General features: G+C 30.6%; 1 protein-coding gene across 1 annotated transcript; it reads left to right on the forward strand.

The window, feature by feature from the left end:
• The first annotated feature begins 14 nt into the window (after positions 1-14).
• Positions 15-19,761, forward strand: LOC134706281 (cilia- and flagella-associated protein 221-like). The gene is made up of 22 exons (XM_063565059.1): positions 15-433; positions 1,570-1,757; positions 2,335-2,430; positions 2,831-3,035; positions 5,402-5,558; positions 6,278-6,416; positions 7,240-7,351; positions 7,735-7,790; positions 8,384-8,536; positions 8,799-8,891; positions 9,523-9,618; positions 10,627-10,723; positions 11,024-11,154; positions 12,177-12,257; positions 12,628-12,735; positions 13,436-13,645; positions 14,259-14,411; positions 14,962-15,062; positions 15,411-15,503; positions 16,180-16,296; positions 16,739-16,810; positions 18,299-19,761. The coding sequence occupies exons 1-22, from the start codon at positions 286-288 to the stop codon at positions 18,423-18,425; spliced, it is 2,733 nt and encodes a 910-aa protein (XP_063421129.1). The 5' UTR covers positions 15-285; the 3' UTR covers positions 18,426-19,761.
• The last annotated feature ends 2,943 nt before the right edge of the window (positions 19,762-22,704 follow it).

Here is a 22,704-nt window from a genome sequence, read left to right on the forward strand (position 1 = left end):
CTTAGAAACGGAAATAGTGCATCATACCTAATTAAACAACTGTTTTGTAAAAATAAGCAAATTTCTTGTGTATTACTTGTTTTTACGAAAGGAAATGAAGTATTTTTTATTTGAAATCACAAAAGATTGATCTATTTTTGCATTACTTTTGAACTATTTTCTGTGTATAATTTAAAACCTAACTACATATCAACAATATGGCGGACACCAGTACACTACATACAACTAACTTTTGACAAGATGTGAAAATTATCTGCAGATGCGCGACTGACTGTTAAATTCAGAATGCCATCAGTGAGCTCAATGACGAGGGCCGTTTCCGGTCCTTTAAAAGGGTTCCAAAATGATGGTTCAGATGGTCTTTTGATAGACACTATGGAACTGGTGGAACCCAAACGCTCCAAGACAGTCCCAAATCATCTTCTTGAGACAAGTATGAGTTTTCGTCGTATTTGCTGCACTCTATAAGCACACATCTTAAACACAGATTGGTTGCATTGTAACATCATATGCTAAGAAATCAACAACTTGCACATATTTTATTTATATAGTCCAAATATTAAGATGTCATGAAAGTTTTTAATAAATTTCAACTCTGTGATCTTCTTTCAACATCATAAGTGGATCTCATTCATTGGGGTCTAAGCGTGACGTGGGATAGCTGATTTTTTTGCAAGCGTTACACGTGAAAGTGAAATATTGTGTTATGAAAACAGGAAATGAGGTCTCGCAGGACCCGGGAAATGACCAAAAAAAGATAATTGCTTACTTTTAAAGTGTTTGTGGGATACATGAACCTGACAAAACAGTAAGCGGGATGTGGAATCGGAACCCCCAATTGAGACCCCTTCATAATGCTCAAAGATTGGTTGAAATTTCTCTCTTATTCCAGGCAGAAATCAACGGCTTCCACGTCATCTTTCTCATTGTTGACATAATTGTAGGCTGTACAGTTGAGGGGGATATATGATCTTTATTGATTCCCGAACCCCCCCCCCTTACAGTTGCCTTTAACTGCTGATATATATTTATTTATACTTGGATGGATAGTTCTCTCTTTGGCAATCATTACACATCTCCTTATTTTCATGTTCAAGACATTATTATAAGTTGGACTTGTACATTGTACATATTCTCTACACATATGTCTTAGCAGGTAGCTGGGTTAAAAAAGTATGATGGAAACTTATTGTTAGGTATAACAATACACCTTTATATTGCTGTTATGAAAATTGTACTAAAAAACACACAAAAAATGTACAAATTTAGGTAATGGAATTAATAAGAAAAAGAATGCCTATTAAATTAGTCTCTCTCATAAAGGTAATTCACAATCAATGAACATTTTGATCGCTATAGATCTGTTATTGTCCTTCGTTTAACTGTTGTACGTATTACACATGTTTTTGGTATAACTTAAAAAAAGCATTCAGAATTTCAAATTTTAAGGAGAACACCAAATTTATCAATATCTCCTGATAGTTCAAGTTCATTTTTGAAACATTTTTATATTCATTGAATTGGCACTCACACCACATCTTCCTATATCTATTTACTTTTCTATTTTAGAGATATATTCAAAGGTTGCTCAAAATGCTATGGTTATTGCTAAACCAGCTGTGGTTCATTTTGGTGGATTTGAAGCTGACAAAAAACATGTTCAGAAACTTAGCATTGTAAATGCATCAACAGATGTCATAAGGATGCATATAATACCACCACAAACTAAATACTTCTACATTAAATATAAGAAAAGTGTGAGTAAATATTTCAAATGTGATAGGCTCTACTTAATAGAAAAACAAGGGATACAGAGTATCTATCCATGACACAAAATCAGTATATGCACAACAACAACAAATGTACTCACAGCAAAGAATTAACTTTTATTGCTGTTCTTCAATCATCTCAACTCAACAGTGAGGTCCTAAACTTGGAGCGAGAAAAAAACTCATGTTCATCTGGTACATCATTTGTACAATGTAACTTGAAATGAAACTTTTTTTCTTTATTTTGTTTTAACAAGTATGTTTCATCATTTAGGTTTAATACTGCTTTTATTTCACTATTCAAAGTACAAATAACGGCAAATAAATTCAGAATTTACAGAAATGCCATAAAAATTCAAATACATGCATTCATTATACATGTATTACATTTAATAATAATCCAAAAATTAATTAATGTGATTCCTGTACATGTTGTACAATGTAGTACAAGTGTATAGTAAAATATTACCAGCTAATATTTAGAAGGTAAAATTTGTGATATATTATATACTTCTTTATAATCTACCTATCATATTGTACTATAATTTTGTTTATTTGCTTGTAGGAAAGATTAGTTCCTGGTTTAACAATAGACTGCACAATAGAGTTTACACCAGATGAATGGAGATATTATTATGACTGCATTAGAATTAATTGTCCGGTAGGTATCATGGAGATATTAATATGACTGTATTAGAATTAATTAATAAGGTATCAATATAAATGCTCAATTGTAAAAATTGGAATCATCTTAAAAAACATTGCAACCAGCTTTTTCATGTATACATGTATCATCAAGGGAAGGCACTTTGAATACTCAATCACACAATCGATCATTTGGATGTATTTATGTACAACCTCAGCAGAACTTGCTTGCTTGTGGTAAAACTGGATGATAATTTCATGAATTTATTTCCAAATATTGGTGTAAAACTATGTTTAACTTTAGATAAAAGCATGAATAATTTTACAAACATTGAACCATCATATGATAGAATCAGTTTCATGCACTCTGATTTATTTAGTAAAATCTAGTTAATATGTGTAATATTTGATTTCAGGGAGAACAGAATTTGGTTATTCCAATACATGCCTACCCTGTTATGAGTACCAAGGAATTTCCAACCAACTTTACGTTTCCAAACGTACCAGTAGGTCATAGAATGACACAAATTTTTCCATTAAGATGTGATGCACCAATAGATTTTGAATTTCAGTTAGCTTATTTACAACCTCATCCAGCTTTCACTGTTGATCCAATGAATGGTAGGTAGTCCTACCCACAAATCAGGAAATTATTCTACATTATAATTTTAAGTTGAATATCTTCACTTCTTGGAAGTGAACCTGCAATGTAGCCTACAGGCTCAATGAAGAGTAAAAAATGAACATTTTTTTTTATCCCTGCAGTGTTGATTTAAAGTGTTAATATTTGGTTTATATAAATTAAAAAATATTAATGGTATTCTGTCTTCCTACATACTCTTAATCAAACTAGATTTTTTAACATGTTTAAGGTTGAAAGTTCATAAATTAGAATTCAATATTTTTCTTTAATGTTACTTCATCAAGATCATGCATAGGAAACAGTATTTACATCTGTATGAAACAATCATACATCTCAATTTTATTAAAGGAGAATTAGCTGTTAAATCCATGCCCTCTGAATTGTTTCAAACTGTCAAATTTCATTTATTGGTCAAAAACATCAATCTGATAAGCGTATAAAAATCTCTGAAATAAAAGCATTTTTGTAACCATACTTGATAGTTATCTGTCAAAAAGAATCATCCTAATTGTTATATATTCAAAGAATTCAATACAAATATACTAAAACGGTTTTACATGTTTAGTTCTTCATATTTTTCTAAGAAATTCATATTCATGTTTAATGCATAATTTCCTTGACATTTTGCTTATGTATGAAAATAGATCCATTTTTAGCTCACCTGGCCCGAAGGGCCAAGTGAGCTTTTCTCATCACTTTGCGTCCGGCGTCTGTCGTCGTCCGTCGTCGTCCGTCGTCCGTCGTCGTCCTGCGTTAACTTTTACAAAAATCTTCTCCTCTGAAACTACCAGGCCAAATTAAACCAAACTTGGCCACAATCATCATTGGGGTATCTAGTTTAAAAATTGTGTTGGCCGCCATGGCTAAAAATAGAACATAGGGGTAAAATGCAGTTTTTGGCTTATAACTCAAAAACCAAAGCATTTAGAGCAATTCTGACATGGGGGTTAAATTGTTTATCAGGTCAAGATCTATCTGCCCTGAAAATTTCAGATGAATCGAACAACCTGTTGTTGGGTTGCTACCCCTAAATTGGTAATTTTAAGGAAATTTTGCTGTTTTTGGTTATTATCTTGAAAAATATTATAGATAGAGATAAACTGTAAACAGCAATAATGTTCAGCAAAATAAGATTTACAAATAAGTCAACATTACCGAAATGGTCAAATGACCCCTTTAGGAGTTATTGCCCTTTATAGTCAATTTTTAACCATTTTTTGTAAATCTTAATTATCTTTTACAAAAATCTTCTCCTCTGAAACTACTGCGCCATATTAAACCAAACTTGGCCACAATCATCATTGGGGTATCTAGTTTAAAAATTGTGTCCGGTGACCCGGTCAACCTACCAAGATGGCCACCATGGCTAAAAATAGAACATAGGGGTAAAATGCATTTTTTGGCTTATAACTCAAAAACCAAAGCATTTAGAGCAATTCTGACATGGGGTTAAATTGTTTATCAGGTCAAGATCTATCTGCCCTGAAAATTTCAGATGAATCGAACAACCTGTTGTTGGGTTGCTACCCCTAAATTGGTAATTTTAAGGAAATTTTGCTGTTTTTGGTTATTATCTTGAAAAATATTATAGATAGAGAAAAACTGTAAACAGCAATAATGTTCAGCAAAATAAGATTTACAAATAAGTCAACATTACCGAAATGGTCAAATGACCCCTTTAGGAGTTATTGCCCTTTATAGTCAATTTTTAACCATTTTTCGTAAATCTTAGTTATCTTTTACAAAAATCTTCTCCTCTGAAACTACTGCGCCATATTAAACCAAACTTGGCCACAATCATCATTGGGGTATCTATTTTAAAAATTGTGTCTGTTGACCTGGTCAACCTACCAAGATGGCTGCCATGGCTAAAAATAGAACATGGGATAAAATGCAGTTTTTGGCTTATAACTCAAAAACAAAAACATTAAGAGGAAAACTGGCATGGGTTAAATTGTTTATCAGGTCAAGATCTATCTGCCCTGAAAATTTCAGACGAATCGATAGTCAATTTTTAACAATTTTCATAAAATTTGTACATTTTTACTAACACTTTTAACTGAAACTACTGGGCCAATCATTATAGATGGGGATATATGTACGCAGCGAGAATGTTCAGTAAAGTTAGATCTACAAACATATCACCATCACCAAAACACAATTTTGTCACGAATCCATCTGTGTCCTTTGTTGAATATTCACATATACAAATGTACCAAGGTGAGCGACACAGGCTCTTTAGAGCCTCTAGTATATATAGTTGAAAGATTTATTTATTCATAATAGCAAGAGAGAAAAAAACACCTGAAAGGTAGGAAAGATAATATTGATATTTATGTTACAGGTATTATACCAGCACAAGGAGAAGCAGATGTTGCAGTCACATTTGCCCCATTTGAGTTTCAGACTGCACTTATGAAGATACAGCTAACTATTTCACAGTTCAACTCCAAACCAATAGTATGTCAGTTCACAGGCTCATCTGTACCAGGGTTACTCAGGTATAATCTCAAATATAATATGACCTTCCAAATATTACCGCTGTAGACTTTGTCTTTCCTCTTGAGTGATTTTCTCATGTCATATTTTCCAGATTTTTCTTCCTATTTGGAGATTTGGGTGAGACATTAGATATTTTTCATTCAATTAATGAACAAATTTGATAATTAAGGGACAGTTTTGTGTTTGACATACTATAAAGACAATAGAATGGCAACCATTGAACCTTTGTTTAGAAATGAGCGAAAATAGCAAAATGACCATAAAAAAATCATAAGTAGGAGACAATAGGATTGCAAGGGAGAGATTTAAAAGATCCAACACCACAAAAATTATACTGTACTTGATGAAGTCTGGTGATTAGGCCAAATTCAATTAACAGATTAACAGGAGGGGGCTTAGTAGTCTTATAGTGTGCTAGATCGTGTTATCAATTAGGAAGAAAAAAAATCAGTTAGATAGATTAATGTTTATATGGATTTCCACATCAAAGTCAAATGAAAAGTCATAATTTGAATGAGACATCTTTGCCAAATAATGAGTACATTGAATGCTATATTTTATTTATCTCATGGATGAATTCAGGGTTAAAATATTAATTTACAAATTTTAAAATATTTTTTCTGATTTTGTTTCAATGCTTCAATATATATACTTGAAATGTAACTTCAGAAATAAGTTTATATGTCTTTTCTAGCCTAGAATATATTTTTCTTTTCAGGGACCTGTCTTTGAGGGATTATGACCATGAAGTATCAGAACAGAATATATTAGATCCTAGATGTGTAACCCCTTTAGAGAGATCAAGATCAAAGAAAAAACTCAGGGAATCAAAAGACGAACAACCTTTCAAATCACAAGTAAATTTTTATTATAAATATAGACTATTTTAGAAAATTATACTGTTTTCCATACACTGATGCAATGTTTTGGATATATATTGTGTAAATTGTATAGAATTTGAAAGTTGTGCCAGAAAAACTGAATAATCAGAAACAAGATTTGGATATTGTGTAAATTGTTAAGAATTTGAAAGCTGTGCCAGAAACATGAATAATCAGAAAAAATAACCAAGTTTTACATGTTCAAATTAAGGTGGTATCAAATATTTTGAATAAAATTAGTTTGGATCTTTTAATTTAATTCTCAAAATTTTGACAAAATATTTACTTTACCCTTTGCAAAAATGTGAAAATTGCAAAAAAAAATTGAACCACACATTTTATTGGAAAAATTGAACTGGATATAGCAGTTTGTCAAGCACCCTTATTTTTGATCATTTAGAAGCTTGATATTTCCTTTACAATAGAACTTGATTTAATCATTCTGTTGATTTTTACATATTTATTATTTATCTTTTTCTAGTGTTATGTACGACCTTATGTCACATTCATCTTTATATTCAGGTCTCAATATCTCAAAAAAATGGTCATTCTCTTTAAATTAACTAGTTTGCCTATTTGAACATAGCAGTTTTCAATTTGATTAAAATCCTCTTTTTGATACATGTATATGTAAATTACAGTGAAACCAGATCTAAAAAATTTGTGGTAAAATTAAGGGGGTTTGTATTTGCTCATTTTGTGATTAAGATAAAATTGAAAATGTCGTTTGAAATAATTGAAAATAAGTTACAGTTATGTTTTTTATACTTTGGATTTTTTATAAATTTTTCTTCTTCAGGAAATTGAATATGGAGGTGTGCGGTTTCCCCCAAACTTAGAAACACCATATGCAGTTGCACAAGTATTAAATCAAGAACCAGGCAAACTGAGAGCAAAAGATCTCAGAGAAAGTAGGTATTAATGATAAAAAGGTTTTTTGTTCTGTACAACATATTTGGATGACTTATGTTCAAGGAGAAAATATTTGTTTAAAATAATCTTTAAATACAAATTTGGAACACCAACTAGTCTAAATGTTCCCTACAAATGGTGTTTTAATTTTTTGATAATTGTAAATATTTATAATCTATATAATATGTGAGATTAAGAGATGTAAAAGTTACATTACACATTGACTCAGACATGATAAAACTTTGAATCTGAAAAACAGATTCAAATTATTGCAAGGTCTAAACACCACAATAAAATTATCCTGAATGCCTTCTTCAAAACCAGTTATTAGTTATACATGTGAAGAAAGTTGATGATTAAAACCGGTTCCCTTTTTTTCCAGCTGTATTAGCCAAAAGTAAACCAGACAAATCAAAGAAAGCCACAAGACAGATGAAGGTAAAGTAACAATTAGTTCAGGACACTCTTTGTACAAGTCAGAATACCAATTAAAGGAGATGTGTGGTTACCATTATTAAGACAGAAACCCACAACAAACAAAAGAAACCAAACAACACCACAAACAAAAGAAACCAAACAACACCACAAACAAAAGAAACCGAACAACACCACAAACAAAAGAAACCAAACAACACCACAAACAAAAGAAACCAAACAACACCACAAACAAAAGAAACCAAACAACACCACAAACAAAACAATTATAAACAAAAAAGACATCTTCACATTATGATTTCTGCTATATTATTAATTGAAATATAATTCTTTCATTAAAGCATTATTTGTAAATTGAGTAATAAAGCACAGAATTTTATAACCTTTTACATTTGTTTTGTAAAGTGGTCAAATTATTCTTGGCCTTTCAACTCTGTGAAGATGTAATTTAATTTTTTCACATATTATAATTTATATTTATGTGGTTGGTCTTGCCTTAAGTAAACTTTTTTTCGCTTATTGAATCATAAAGTTAAACATCTATTACAATGTACAATAATTACTTTGTATTTTATTGATATCGTCTAATGTTTTAGGAAGCATTGTTTGAGCATAATGTACGGCAAAATGTTTATGAAGAAAGACAGAACCAGTTACGATGGCAGGTGAAGTTAGGTGATGATCAAATTACAAATGATGCTCGTGCAAGTGTCTTAGCTGCCAGAGGGGAAGCTTGGGACGAATATGTGGTAGGTTTTAGTTATGTTCTCAATGTTTACTGGTCAATTGTTGCAGCCGGGTTCAACTTGTGCTTTTGGCACACTTTTATAAATATATCTTAAAGAATTAAAGAGGTAAAAAAAACGCACCAATCAAATTATAATGATTGTTTGGTCTTGTTAGATTCAAAATTACAGAAAAAATAGAGGACATTGTTTCTATTAAATTGAAGAGATTTTTGAACACCATTGTAAATATACATTGAATATTGATTGAGTTTCTATATTTTAGTACAAGAGGAGAGGTGACCCTGTTGAGGAGGATGAATTTGTAAGAACTGGAACTAAGTGTACATTACGAAGGACTTTTAGAGATTCTTCAGAGGTAAATATAATATAGGGTTATTGCATGAATATTGGGGAATATTGTCCCGAGTAGAATTTTATATTGAACGAGCTTGCGAGTGCAATATATGTTTTACGAGGGACAATATTCCCCAATATTCATGCAATAACCCTTTTATTGTATAGCAATCTAATATTTGAAAGTTAAAATTGGTATAAACTGACGTTTTGTCGTTGATGACGTCATGACTTTTGAAGATTTATTGCACTAGTGCAATAATAGAATTTATTGCACGCTAACTTTTGGTTACTTTCTGTGGGAAATATTATATTGCTATACAATAATAACAGTTATTTTTGTGATACTGGTAGTTCAAATTTATTGAAACGTCTGATGCACAATGTCAGAATTGATTGAAAATTTATGAATTCTAAAGTATAGATTCAATTTTGTCTTATAATATGTTTTACTTAAATAAGTGAAATTTTGTTCAGTGCTAGCTGTATTTTATCAACCAGACATTGTGACACCACCTTATCATAATTTTATGCTGTAAGTTACCATTAAAATGTGGTTTAGAACGTCTGCTTCTTGACTACTGCATAAACCTTTTTAAGAAGTCATATTCTAATGGTTAATGTTTATACAAATCTTCATGTTTATTTTACAGTTGGCACCAGAGGAGGCTTTATTTGATACATACACCAATGATTTATGGGCTGTCAGACATAGAGCTTTAAGTAAATTTGCACAAGCAGCTAGAAAGGTAAGTTGTTTATCACAAGCTGTTGGTTATCAGACGTATTTGTCTGGAACATTTATATGGTGTAAATTCAGAAATCATTGTGTGGATTTTAGTTATGCAAGTAATGTGACTGGGCGATGATAAGAACTCATCTTTCTGGTATATGTATACAGATTTTCCTGATATTATAATAATTAATCTAACCTTTTAAAGTCAAATTAATTTCTGAATATAAATTCTTGATATAATATAGTGGTATTTACTGTAGATAGATACAGACCTTAACATTATAAAATTTTGATTTTTTTTTTATCAAGAAACATGTCAAAACACTGCCAAAAATAAATGCTGCAGAACTAAATCAATAACCTTAAATATGTATGTTGGGCTTAGTTTTACAAAACAATTCAACAAAACTAATTAGTTTCTTTTGATTCATAATTCATCATGTATTTTGAAATTGTTTTGTTGCCACTTAACAAATTTTTTATTTTTGTAAGAAAGGGTCAATTTGAATAAATAAAATGAATTGTACTGCTGTGAATTGTTTTTTGAAAATGTACAAATACACATGCAAAATATATAAAAGGAAGGGAACTTAATTCATTTATTGTCCAGCCTTCGACTTTAGTTGAAAAAGCAAGACATAGTGATCCTACATTTGGTTGGTGGTGTCGTTGGCAGAGTCCACAAACATTCACTCTATGGTTTAAGTTTTTTAAATTTTAATAACTTTCTTGAACTATCCTGGATTTCTGCCAAACTTGGTCAGAAGCTTGTTTTTAATCATAAGATAGTATCAAGAATTTTTTTTGTTGTAAAAATAAAATTTCAATTTTTCTGTATTTTACTTATAAATGAACTTAGTTTTTCTTTTAGTTAACATTACATCAAGTATGCAGTTAAAGTTTTTAAACATTTTTAAGATCCTTAAACTATCCTGTGATTAACAGCTAAAGTAGGCGGGACACTTGGTTCTGTGGAACCCTTACAAATTTTATAATTGTCTCTCTTCTTTTTCTTTTTAAGGTTATAATTAGGTCAAGAGCAGATGTGAAATTGAAGTCTTTAGCTATGCTTGTTACAGAATGGAAAGATAAAAAGTTTATAAATAGTGCTGTGTCAAGTAAGTACTGTTTAATATTTTAAAGTAAAGTTATGATGTGTGTTATCTTAAAAGTGTTAAAAGCTTGAAGTAATTTTTATGCATTCCTCTTATAGTTACTAACATACCATCATCAAAATTAAAAAGAGAGAGAGACTATTTAAAAGATTGAGTTCTCACATTTTTCTTAGTTTTGTGTCAAACCATCTCTTGAAGTCTATTGATAGGTATGATGGGAAAAGCAAATTATGTTTTTTTGTAAATAACCAATAAAACAATCTCATTTTGACATGATGGAATAAATTTTTCATAACTTTGCAGATGACCAACAAGATAAAATGGAAGAAGATGCTAAAAAAGAATTAATACCAACCACATTAACAATGGCTTATGAGAAGATTCATAAATTTACATTTCCTACTTATGTACCACCTAATGTCAAGGATGATATGGTAAGAATTATCTCCCTTTAGATGTACCACCTAATGTCAAGGATGATATGGTAAGAATTATCTCCCTTTAGATGTACCACCTAATGTCAAGGATGATATGGTAAGAATTATCTCCCTTTAGATGTACCACCTAATGTCAAGGATGATATGATAAGAATTATCTCCCTTTAGATGTACCAACTAATGTCAAGAATGATATGGTAAGAATTACCTCCCTTTAGATGTACCACCTAATGTCAAGGATGATATGGTAAGAATTATCTCCCTTTAGATGTACCACCTAATGTCAAGGATGATATGGTAAGAATTATCTCCCTTTAGATACCAGCATGTTGAAACAAATCAACAGATTGGTTTATGTTGTCGGATAGAGTTTAGTTTCGCTAGCAAACATAGGGATCACTTCTGTCACCTTGATACACTGAATGATAATCCACAAATGTTTTTAAATGACTGGACAGAATTCAACTGCACTTGCGAAGGTTCTCTTTCAGGACTTTTTTTATCAAATATATTGGTGGGTGTTTTGATTGCGAAAGAATTTGACAAGATTGTTTCAGGTATTTTATACCAGGCTAGAGAATGATTAAGTTTTGCATATATTTTTTTTACAAATCTTACATTTCGATTTCATGGTTAGCAGCTATATTTTAGACCTTTTGATCTTGATGTGTTTCTTTACTACTACCGGTATACAGTCATGGGCTTGAAAAAACCCAGGAGATTTAAAGTGATAGATTTTAAATTTTCACGTTGATTGTCATATTTTTCATTATGCTATAATGATATAGGTAAATCAGCATGTATCAGTAGCATTGGACATGCAAGAAACGAAACTTATCCTAAGGAACAGAGGATTTGCTTTTAAAATAATGTTAATGTTAAAGTTTTTATACATAAGAACAACACTCATATGTAGTAGAAGGTAAAGATGTTACTTCTCAAGAATAAAATGGTACATATTTACATATTACATGTGCAGTAGTAAGCGTTTTAATCATTTTCTTTTTTATGATTTACAGGCACCAGATGCACTTGGAAAGGTACCCTTTAAACCTACAGAAGTTGTGGTCAAAACTAAAGTTCCTTATTTTGGATTAAAGGTATGATCCTCTATTTAGTTGATTATTTTTTTACAGTTGTCAATGCTACAACATGTTTTTACAAACAACAACAAATAATCTGTATGTCGTTCTTATGACCTCTATGTGATATATGGTTTATTGTTGTCCATTCATTTGCCGTTCACAATTCAAACTATAAAACTAATATTCTGTACCATTATTGTACAAGATTTTTTTACCTTTTTGGGTGTTAACTTTGCTCATTTGATTTTATAGTACTTTGTGGATAACACCTTGTTTTTAGCTAGCAATATCACAAAGTTCCACCCCAGATTTAAGCATGCATAATTTTAAAAAGCAATGTATATTTATATATGATTAAGAAAACAAATTGTGATATGTATTTCAGGTACCCCAGACCTACAGACTTATGGGATATGATATACACGAGAGTCATACATCAGCTAGTGGATATGTAGCACCCAAACTTGCCAGGCCATTAAAGACAGGGGCTGAGGTTAGTAATGTATCTACACAGGGGTGTAGGAAAGGTATGACATAAGAGGTATCTAAACACATTAGCTCCAAATGGAGCTTTCATTAGCAGAAGCCATATTAATTATGTGTAAAATGTGAAAGCATATAGATACAGCATATATGGCAATGCACATAGTTAACAGCACCTGGTGATGTTTCTAAGCCTGTTGGCAATAGTTGTTTAAGAGTACATTGCACTGTCAGACATATTGTTCTACCTTATGAAATTTTGGATAAAACTGTACCTAAGCAGAAATTTAGGTACTTATACAGCTTGTTATTAAATTTTATCTGTATAGTTTTGATTCTTATTTTGGTTTTACTTCATGTTTCCAAAACTGTTATGTTTATACCAAACAAAGAAATTGTTTTTGTTGATAATCTGATATATAATTTTCATCTCACAAGTAAATCATCTCATATGAATTAATCTCTATTTTAATTTGAAATTGATGTGTGTTTAATGTAAAATAATAGACCACAAAATAATAGAATCCATAATTATAATAGGAGGTGTTAAATGCAAAAGTTTTCTTTAAGCAATTGAAAATAAATAATAGGATTTGATAATATAAGTATGTTTTATCGTACTAACTTAAAATGAATTCCATGCTACTTTTAATGGAAAAATACTTTGATTTGAATGAACTTGATAATAATGGCAACTTGTCTGTTATCAGGATGAAGTGATAACTTTGTCAGCTTACCAGGCTGATACAGCGGCTCCTCGAGTGGTAGATGTAACTGAGGACGGACCAATTACTCTGCCTGAAGGCACAGAGGACTTCACCAAACCTGATGTTGTTATACAGTCTCATCCACAGCCTGTAGCTTTAACTCCACCTAAAGCATTATTTCATCCAATTGAATATCCACCCCTACATATATTTGTAAGTTTTATAATATTGCGTTAACATCTATTCAATGCATTACAATCAAAATGACATGGTTTTAACATTGAAATTATAAGTATTTTTGATAATTTTAATGTTATTAGACCTCAATAATTCCAACCAATATGATCAACGAAGGAATTTCTGTTCATTACTTGGTCTATACTTAATTCATGGCATCAAAGTTTTACCATCTTTCTATATATATAGAGTTTGTTTATTATGGTTAAATTGAAGAACTACTAGCATAAAATTAAAGCCTTAAAAGCATTAAATGCATAAAAAATCTTACAATAAGTTTTCATAAAAAATTTACACAGAGTCAACTTTTTATCCACCCTTTTTGTAATGAGCATTACCACATCTCATTTCATGGAAACTATAGTACCCCATTCCTCAGTCATTTGTTTGTTGGTTGAATGTTTTGCTTATTTTACATGATAAAGTAATGTCCTTTTAAAATCTACATTATTAATTAACTATCAAATCTTGTTGTCTACAGATTATTTTCAATAGGCTACAAACTAGGTATTATATCAGTTATAAACTAGATATTAGAGGTAAAACAAATTACGATAAAGAAAATTATTTGATTTTTTTTTTTATTTAGAACCCAGCTCCAGGTTTACAAGTATTCCAAGCTCCAGCTCCATATGCTGAGGTAGACCCTGATTTCCATTTATGTCCATTACCACGCTACATCAGGAAAGACTATGCTACAAATCAGCATGCAGCCACACAAAGGAAGTACCTAGATAGAGAGGTAGGTTTACCTTTACAGGGTTACAATCAAAATATACCTAGACTTAGTCCTGGTATCTATGATGAGTTTATTTACTTGCATTTTAAAATGTTTAAAAATAACTCTGTGAAATTTAGCATTGGCATTATAAAAGAAGTTCTGATTGCTTAAATTGCAACTAAAACTAATACAGTATAAGAATGAGATAAAATATAGGTGGGCTAGGTTGATTTCAGGATTTATTGATATAACAGACTTTTACAAAAAAACATTATGAAAATAATTCTGTGTCAAGATCTTTCTATAATATAAAGAAAAGTACACAAATGTAATATCATAATCAGAAGAAATAATTGTTTTTATGTTATTAGTATTAGCCATTTCTATAAAACATCTACAATATAAAACTTTTTAGTAAATAATTTGCTACTTTTGACTTGATGAATAAGTCTTGTATTGTCAAAAATTTGTACAAGTATACAATATTTATACTGGCTCTCTCTGGGTGTTAATACTATATCTTACTTATGCTATGCTAGAAATACTTTAAAAAACAGTGTTCTATTTCCAGGATGTAGTCAGAGGTGTTATGACATGGAAAAAGTTCCCATCCCAAGGCCTGACATCATTATCCAACACACCTACATTAACTAATGTGTGGGTTCCAAGATGGTATGTTGACATATCTTTACCTCTAATATATATTTACTTTACATCATAGCTTAGACATTTTGTATTTTTATTCCTAAAAAAATATCTTTAAATTATAATAGACTTGAAAATGAAATATTACTCATATCATTCTGAAGGAAAAGAGATAAAAATTGTACAACATTTGTTATAAGAGGACCAGAACTTGAGAAGCATTTAAAATAAAATTAAAAGTAATTTGGATTTATTGAAGTTCATTAAAATTAGACTGTTTTCTGAAAAGAGTCTCTTAGTCAGTAGACTGACTCCCGAAAATACCTTGAGGTAAAAGTGACAATATAACTGATTGAGTATTGTTTATTATTAAAGGGATGATCAATTTGATGATGATTTATTACCTAGAGATGTTCCAGATTTATTGGACTCCCTACCAGATGATGACAAACAAAATATTCTAGATGAGTAAGTCTTGTATAGGCTCATTCGGATATACTTTAAAATTACACAAATATAAACAGACATTCTCTAGGGACAGACATTATATAACAACTGTGTGTGTGTCCAGCAAGTTCTTCCATCACACTTTTATCTTGAATTTATAAACAGAATCATGTCCTAATAATCTGCTTCTCGACAGTGATGAGTTGTAACATGTGACTTTTTTCAGTTCTGTCAGACACTTACATGTTCTTCCTGGTTGTCAAAATTTAATTACTTCCTGTTTGGCCAGCAGCTTCAGTGATGTTGTTACATGTGAACACTTTCATATTTTACATTCATGATACTTTGAATTACAAGTTGGGTTATGCTCTTAAAATCAAACACAAGAAAATTCTATCAAAAGTATGTTGTTTGAAATATATATTTGATGATAAAATTCAATGTAAAAAATCATCCCTTTGATATTAAATTTATTTGAAGCTGAATGTCTTCCTTGCCTTTACATCAAATAAATGCATGACACTCTCCAAGATTTTTGATAGCACATCTTAGGTGGTAAACAAGCTTGTAAATATACCCCAAAAAAATTGATAACACAGTTATAACATTTTCATTATAGTCTGATTTTAAGTTGATGCTAAAAAATGAAAAAATCCTATATTTTTTTAAATATTTATTTTGTGATTGCTATTTTCAGAGAGGAAGAGGAAGGCAGGACGACATCCCGACAGGAAGTAACATTAACACCTGAAATGGTGACAGCACAATTCTCTCTCATTGATACGTCTACTCCAACAGACGAGAAAACATCACAGTAAGTATATGTAAACTAATCTTTTCTGTTTAATTATTTAAAATAAAGCTATATGGGTATAGGTAAACTGTAAAACTTTTTACAGAAATTAGCATGCAAATACATCATTTAGTCCTTTAAAAAAAATCATTTTTTTATGGATGGAAGAAATTTGACAAATGGTAAATTCTACCATATTAAATCAGTATGAATTTCTATCAGTTTTTGAATAATTTCATGTTTATAGATAAACTTGTGCATAAAAATAAGAAGATAAGGTTGGATAGCCAAAACAAAGATTTTTTATCAGAGATCAAGGGTTCAATGACTAAATTGCATTGTCTTGAATAATGAGCAATAATACATGCCAAATAATAAACTGAAAAAGACCATAGAATGACTATGTGAAACATTTCAAAATGGACCACCGATGGCTAATTAATGTACTTTTTTCTTTTTTCAGAGATGTATTCCCTTATGGCAATAAACTTCCAACAACAAACATTCCAGTATCAGCATATGGACCAGTTCCAAGGTAAATACAGTAATCATTGGTACCTGATAAATGGTCAAGAAAATCACAAAAGATTATATAAAGTCTGCATCCACAGTGTTAAATGCTTTAAAGTCCATTACTATTCACCTACCTTGTTACTCAATACTGTGTCATTTGAAATGAACAATAGCTTATAGTACAACTTGGGTTTTTTTATGGCTAAGAGCACTTTACAATCATATTTTCAAATAATGATTCAAATAAGTCATATAAATAATGGTTTGCTTTTAATCTTAGCTATATTGTTAGACAAGACTGTATTTGCAAGCAAAAGAAACTTAAAAGAAGGATTTTTTCTTAATATTTCTATTTTAGCTAATTGAGAGTTGTCTATGTAAACTTAATGCCAACACTAGTTGTTTTGGTTTTAACTCTTTTCATGAGTAGACAGTTAGACCACTTAACTTTATCTATGGTTTTTATGTGGAAGGTTTAGCTATGCACTGAAAAAAACATGAACCATTCCATTTTAAAATCCCAAAGTTAATGCAAACTTTAAGAGGTGGATTTATAAGAAAAGGTCCAAAGTAAAACCAACTAGGACAAAAAAATCAGGGCTGTGCATGTTGGTTTAATCACTGCATATTTCATAAAAACATCTTTACAAAATAACTTCTAAACATCAATGTAGTTGCCTTGCATCTACGGGGAAATAACTCTAATACATTCTAATTTGTTACTTGTGACACAGCAATTTAAGGTAACCATACTTTCTTACCATGTGAGTACATAAATTTGTGATGATAAAGTTATAAAAATGAGAACAATAATGATTATAGTCAATGTTAAATTATATGTGTACATCACAGATTTATGCTTTGCGGTTTGAACAAGTTGGCATGCATTTACTTAAATGTTCTGTTAATTTTTAATTTTTTTTGGTTTTATTATATGTTTTGATTATTATTTTGAACTTATGTATTTTGTTTGAAATATGTGTCAAGAGTAACTGCCCATTATACCAAGGAATTTACTATTGCAGTGAAAATAGGCACTCAATAAAATTTGATTTGAATTGCCTCCCTTTACAAATAGTTTGAGTTGCCTTTTTCATAGAATAACAGTTTTATAACAAAAATCCCAGTTAAAAACATCAATTTTTTTAGAAATAACAAACTGTTTATGCAATTATATTTACTGAAATAGGGAATAATTGGATATAGGTGATAAGGCTACACATGATGAGGGCTCATAAAAAAATGAATTTATGGTTTTTCCATATTTTGGATTAATTTGCATTATGTTACACTCTTTGTGAATTCAATTCTTTATACTTATATATAGACTTACTTCACCTTTTTTCAGATTTATTAATTATCCTAACACTTGTTAAATAATAAAATTGAAATAAGTGTTAGATTTTTTTAAAGATTAATATATTTTTTATGAGCTCCATATGAAAAAAAAAAAAAATATGTGTCACAAATAATAATTTCCTAACTTTCACTTATTGTTTTCTTTTTGTAGAGAAAAGAGAGAAGAAGAAATAGAATTTTTCATGATGAAAAAATATAACAAATTAGGAGGAAAAATACAGACAAAAACAACTCAACTAGACAATCTCATTACAGATCCTAAACTTGTGTTAAAGTGATGTGATAAAAGGATTGTGGATCATAGAGTATAAATGCTATGGTGTGAATTTTTCCATCTAATGTGAAAAAAGAAGAGGAATAATCTTAAGCATGGGGAAAGCAGGACAGTATTAATGTCATGAATTCAATATAGTCTTTCAGGTTTATCAGCACAAGATAATACTGTATTCTCACTGTCCACCCACCAATAGTTCTGCCTTTGAATGCTTTATATTTCCTTATGACCACACAGAAGTAGTAGGTTGATTCAATTAAGTAGGCACTGCTGAAGTACCCAATTTATCACTTCTGTAGAGTATAACTTATAAGGTAGATGTTTCAAATTTTAAGATGGAACTGTATGTTTCCTTTGTGTTATTCAAGGGAGATAATTTTAAAATGTTTATTCTTTTGTTTTACAAATTGACCGAATGATGTATCATGCTTTCATATATTCTCTATCACTGCCCTTTTCTATTAACTTAATGCATAGTTAAGTGAAGACTTCTGTAACGAGATAAAAAAAAGACTTACTAAACATTTATATGATTTAAAACTAAGTGCTTCTGAATCTTATAGTATACATTGCGAAAAATTTCCATTATTTCAATACACATTCAAGCAATTTTCCCTTCTTTGGAACGTACTGGGTTAAAACTCTAGCAGGAGATTTCAAAATATATTCATAGGGTGCTTTATATGTGTGAGTTTACAAACAGCCTAAGATAAGTACAAATAGCCCAAAAAATCTAAGAAAAAAATAGAATAACCTTTATGAATTTTAATAGTATTTATATCATGTTTTTCTAGAAACAGATTGAATGAAAAATAATCCGTCCATTTTAATTGATTTATTATACACTAAAAGCAAACTATGTGATATTGCATAATTTTTGTATGCTTTCAATATAAAAACAAAACTTAAAATTGAATACTACACATGTATCCCATTTATCTAATATATAAATGTGACTATTATGTATTGTTTTATATAAACACAAACTGGAGGATTCAGAAATATGCAAATGAATTTTGTGTATCTCTAGGAAATTGGTGTGCAACAAATCTATTGTTGCATTATGCTGTATTCGGCAAAATTAGTAATAATATGCCTGTATCTGAGTTCTTTACTGTTGTAGAGTAATCCTATATTATTCTACAACTAATTATGAACTATTTATTCCGATTCTATTTTAAGACTGTGATATGAAAATTGTTTACATATTTAAATGTTATGGATTATATGTGCAGAAGATTGTTTTTGTATTTTATGATTTATTTTTATGTGAAGAAGAACTATTTATATTATTAAAATGCATTTTTAATGAATGCAAATTAAACTGATTTACACATTAACAGGTTGGTAATTTTTATGAGATCTCTTAAAGCCATACTGTGTCAATAGATATAGGAAGATGTGGGTTGAGTGCCAATGAGACAACTCTCCATCCAAATAACAATTTTAAAAAAGTAAATGATTATAGGTCAATGTACAGCCTTCAACACGGAGCCTTGGCTAACACCGAACAACAAGCTATAATGGGCCCCAAAATGTGTAAAACTATTCAAACGGGAAAACCAACGGTCTCATCTATATAAAAAACAAGAAACCAGAAACATGTGTAAATTACATAAACTTGTTTTCATAAAGTTTGTTTAAACATCTTTATATGATCTTATATAGATATAAGAACACTGAGTGCTAATGACCCAACTCTTCATCCAAGTCATAATTTGTAAAAGTAAACCATAATAGGTCAAAGTACTGTCTTCAACACAGAGTTTTGACTTGTTTGGTGAAAGATTCCTCAGGTATATCTGAGTCTGAGTACAAACATTTTGCTTGAAATTTTTATGACTGCAAGGTTGTATAGTGTTATATGAACTAGAAATATATGGTGTATTAAATGACTCAGAATCTTTATATGTTCTTTATGAAACTTTTTAAGACAGCTCCAAGCATGAGTTTCAGATGAATATTTTATTAGTTAACAAAGTGTGTGTAATGAATAACTGCAGATTCTAATAAGTGAAGAAATCTAACAAATGCTCGTATAATTTATATTTATTGTCGAGCCTGCAACTTTTGGTGCAGAAAGCTCGACATAGGGATAGTGATCTGGCGGCAGCGGTGTTAGCTCACTTCTTAAAAGCTTTATATTTTAGAAGGTGGAAGACCTGGATGATTCATACTTTGTATATAGATGCCTCATGTTACGAAGATTCTGTCAGTCACATGTCCAATGTCCTTGACCTCATTTTCATGGTTCAGTGACCACTTAAAAAAAAAGTTAAGATTTTTTGAAATGTTGAATTCTCTCTTATTATAGGTAATAGGATAACTATATTTGGTATGTGCGTACCTTGCAAGGTCCTCATACCCGTCAGACAGTTTTCACATGACCTCGACCTCATTTCATGACTCAGTAAACAAGGTTAAGTTTTGGTGGTCAAGTCCATATCTCAGATACTATAAGCAATAGGGCTAGTATATTTGGTGTATGGAAATACTGTAAGGTGGACATGTCCAACTGGCAGGGGTCATCTGACCTTGACCTCATTTTCATGGTTCAGTGGTTATAGTTAAGTTTTTGTATTTTGGTCTGTTTTTCTCATACTTCATGCAATAGGTCTACTATATTTGTTGTTTGGAATGATTGTAAGGTGAACATGTCTAATGAACAGATGTCATCTGACCTTGACCTCATTTTTATGGTTCAGTGGTCAAAGATCAGTTTTTCAGTTTTGGTCTTTTAATCTAATAATATATGCCATAGGTCAACTATATTCAGTGTATGGAATATTTTATGATCTATATATTATTCGTGCAGGTTTTATTTGACTTTGACCTCATTTTCACAGTTCATTGCTCAGTGTTAAGTTTTTGTGTTTTGGTCTTTTTTTTTTATTAAACTATAAGTATTAGGTCAACTATATTTGTTTTATGGAAGCATTGATAGCTGTACATGTCAGCCTGGCATGGTTCATAATCATCTGACCTTGACCTCATTATTATGGTTCATTGGTCTTTGTTTAGTTATCTTGGTTAATGTAACGTTTATGTGACAGTTGTAATAAAGCTTTATACTTAGGACTTTCAACATAATATCAATGATTAGTAAAGATGGCAAGACATTTCAGTGTGTGCACTCTTGTTATAATACAGAGGCATTGCAACCATTTAAACAACCAGAGACAATATAAAACTATAATTAAACAATTGTGTGAATTGGATAAACAATTCAGGTGGACTGCATAACAATAACAATTTAAGCATACTAACTGGAACAGAAAAGGGGAATTAGTACTCTTAAAAGAAGTACAAAATGTATTATAAAAAAACACATACCAGTAACTGAAAAAATAGTCAGCAATGCACAACAAAAACATAAAACTTAAAGCCAACAACCACAGGCTCCTGACTTGGAATAGGCACATACATACATAAATAATATACATAACACCATTTATCATATAAGTGACTGTAAAAGTTTGGAAAAACAAAAACTTTCATTCACAATTTCACCAGTGACTTCATTAAAATTAAACCTCATATTTTTGCAAGAGTTCAACAATTCACAAAAAATGATACACACATTAATTCCTGAATTTACAGTATCAAGGAATCAAGTCATCAACTTTAATACTTTGAATGTGCTGATAACATGATTTTTGTTGAGCCTGCAACTTTTGTTGCAGAAAGCTCGACATAGGGATAGTGATCCAGCGGCGGTGGTGTTAGCTCACTTCTTAAAAGCTTTATATTTTAGAAGGAAGAAGACCTGGATACTTAATACTTTGTACATAGATGCCTCACGTACGAACTTTCCATCAGTCACATGTCCAATGTCCTTGACCTCATTTTCATGGTTCAGTGACTACTTGAAAAAAAAGTTAAGATTTTTTGTAATGTTAAATTCTCTCTTATTATAAGTAATTGGATAACTATATTTGGTATGTGCGTACCTTGCAAGGTCCTCATGCCTGTCAGACAGTTTTCACTTGACCTCGACCTCATTTCATGGATCAGTGAACAAGGTTAAGTTTTCGTGGTCAAGTCCATATCTCAGATACTATAAGCAATAGGTCTAGTATATTTGGTGTATGGAAGGACTGTAAGGTGTACATGTCCAACTGGCAGGTGTCATCTGACCTTGACCTCATTTTCATGGTTCAGTGGTTATAGTTAAGTTTTTGTATTTTGGTCTGTTTTTCTCATACTTCATGCAATAGGTCTACTATATTTGTTGTTTGAAATGATTGTAAGGTGAACATGTCTAATGAACAGATGTCATCTGA

Source organism: Mytilus trossulus, chromosome 2 (assembly GCF_036588685.1).
Source record: "Mytilus trossulus isolate FHL-02 chromosome 2, PNRI_Mtr1.1.1.hap1, whole genome shotgun sequence".
NCBI classification, from domain to species: domain Eukaryota; kingdom Metazoa; phylum Mollusca; class Bivalvia; order Mytilida; family Mytilidae; genus Mytilus; species Mytilus trossulus.

Coding starts and splice junctions, on each gene's coding strand:
- LOC134706281 (XM_063565059.1), top strand. CDS start 286: ATGCCATCAGTGAGCTCAATGACGAGGGCCGTTTCCGGTCCTTTAAAA. Junction 9,619..10,626: donor TTGCACAAGCAGCTAGAAAG/GTAAGTTGTTTA, acceptor TTTCTTTTTAAG/GTTATAATTAGGTCAAGAGC. Junction 15,504..16,179: donor AAACAAAATATTCTAGATGA/GTAAGTCTTGTA, acceptor TGCTATTTTCAG/AGAGGAAGAGGAAGGCAGGA.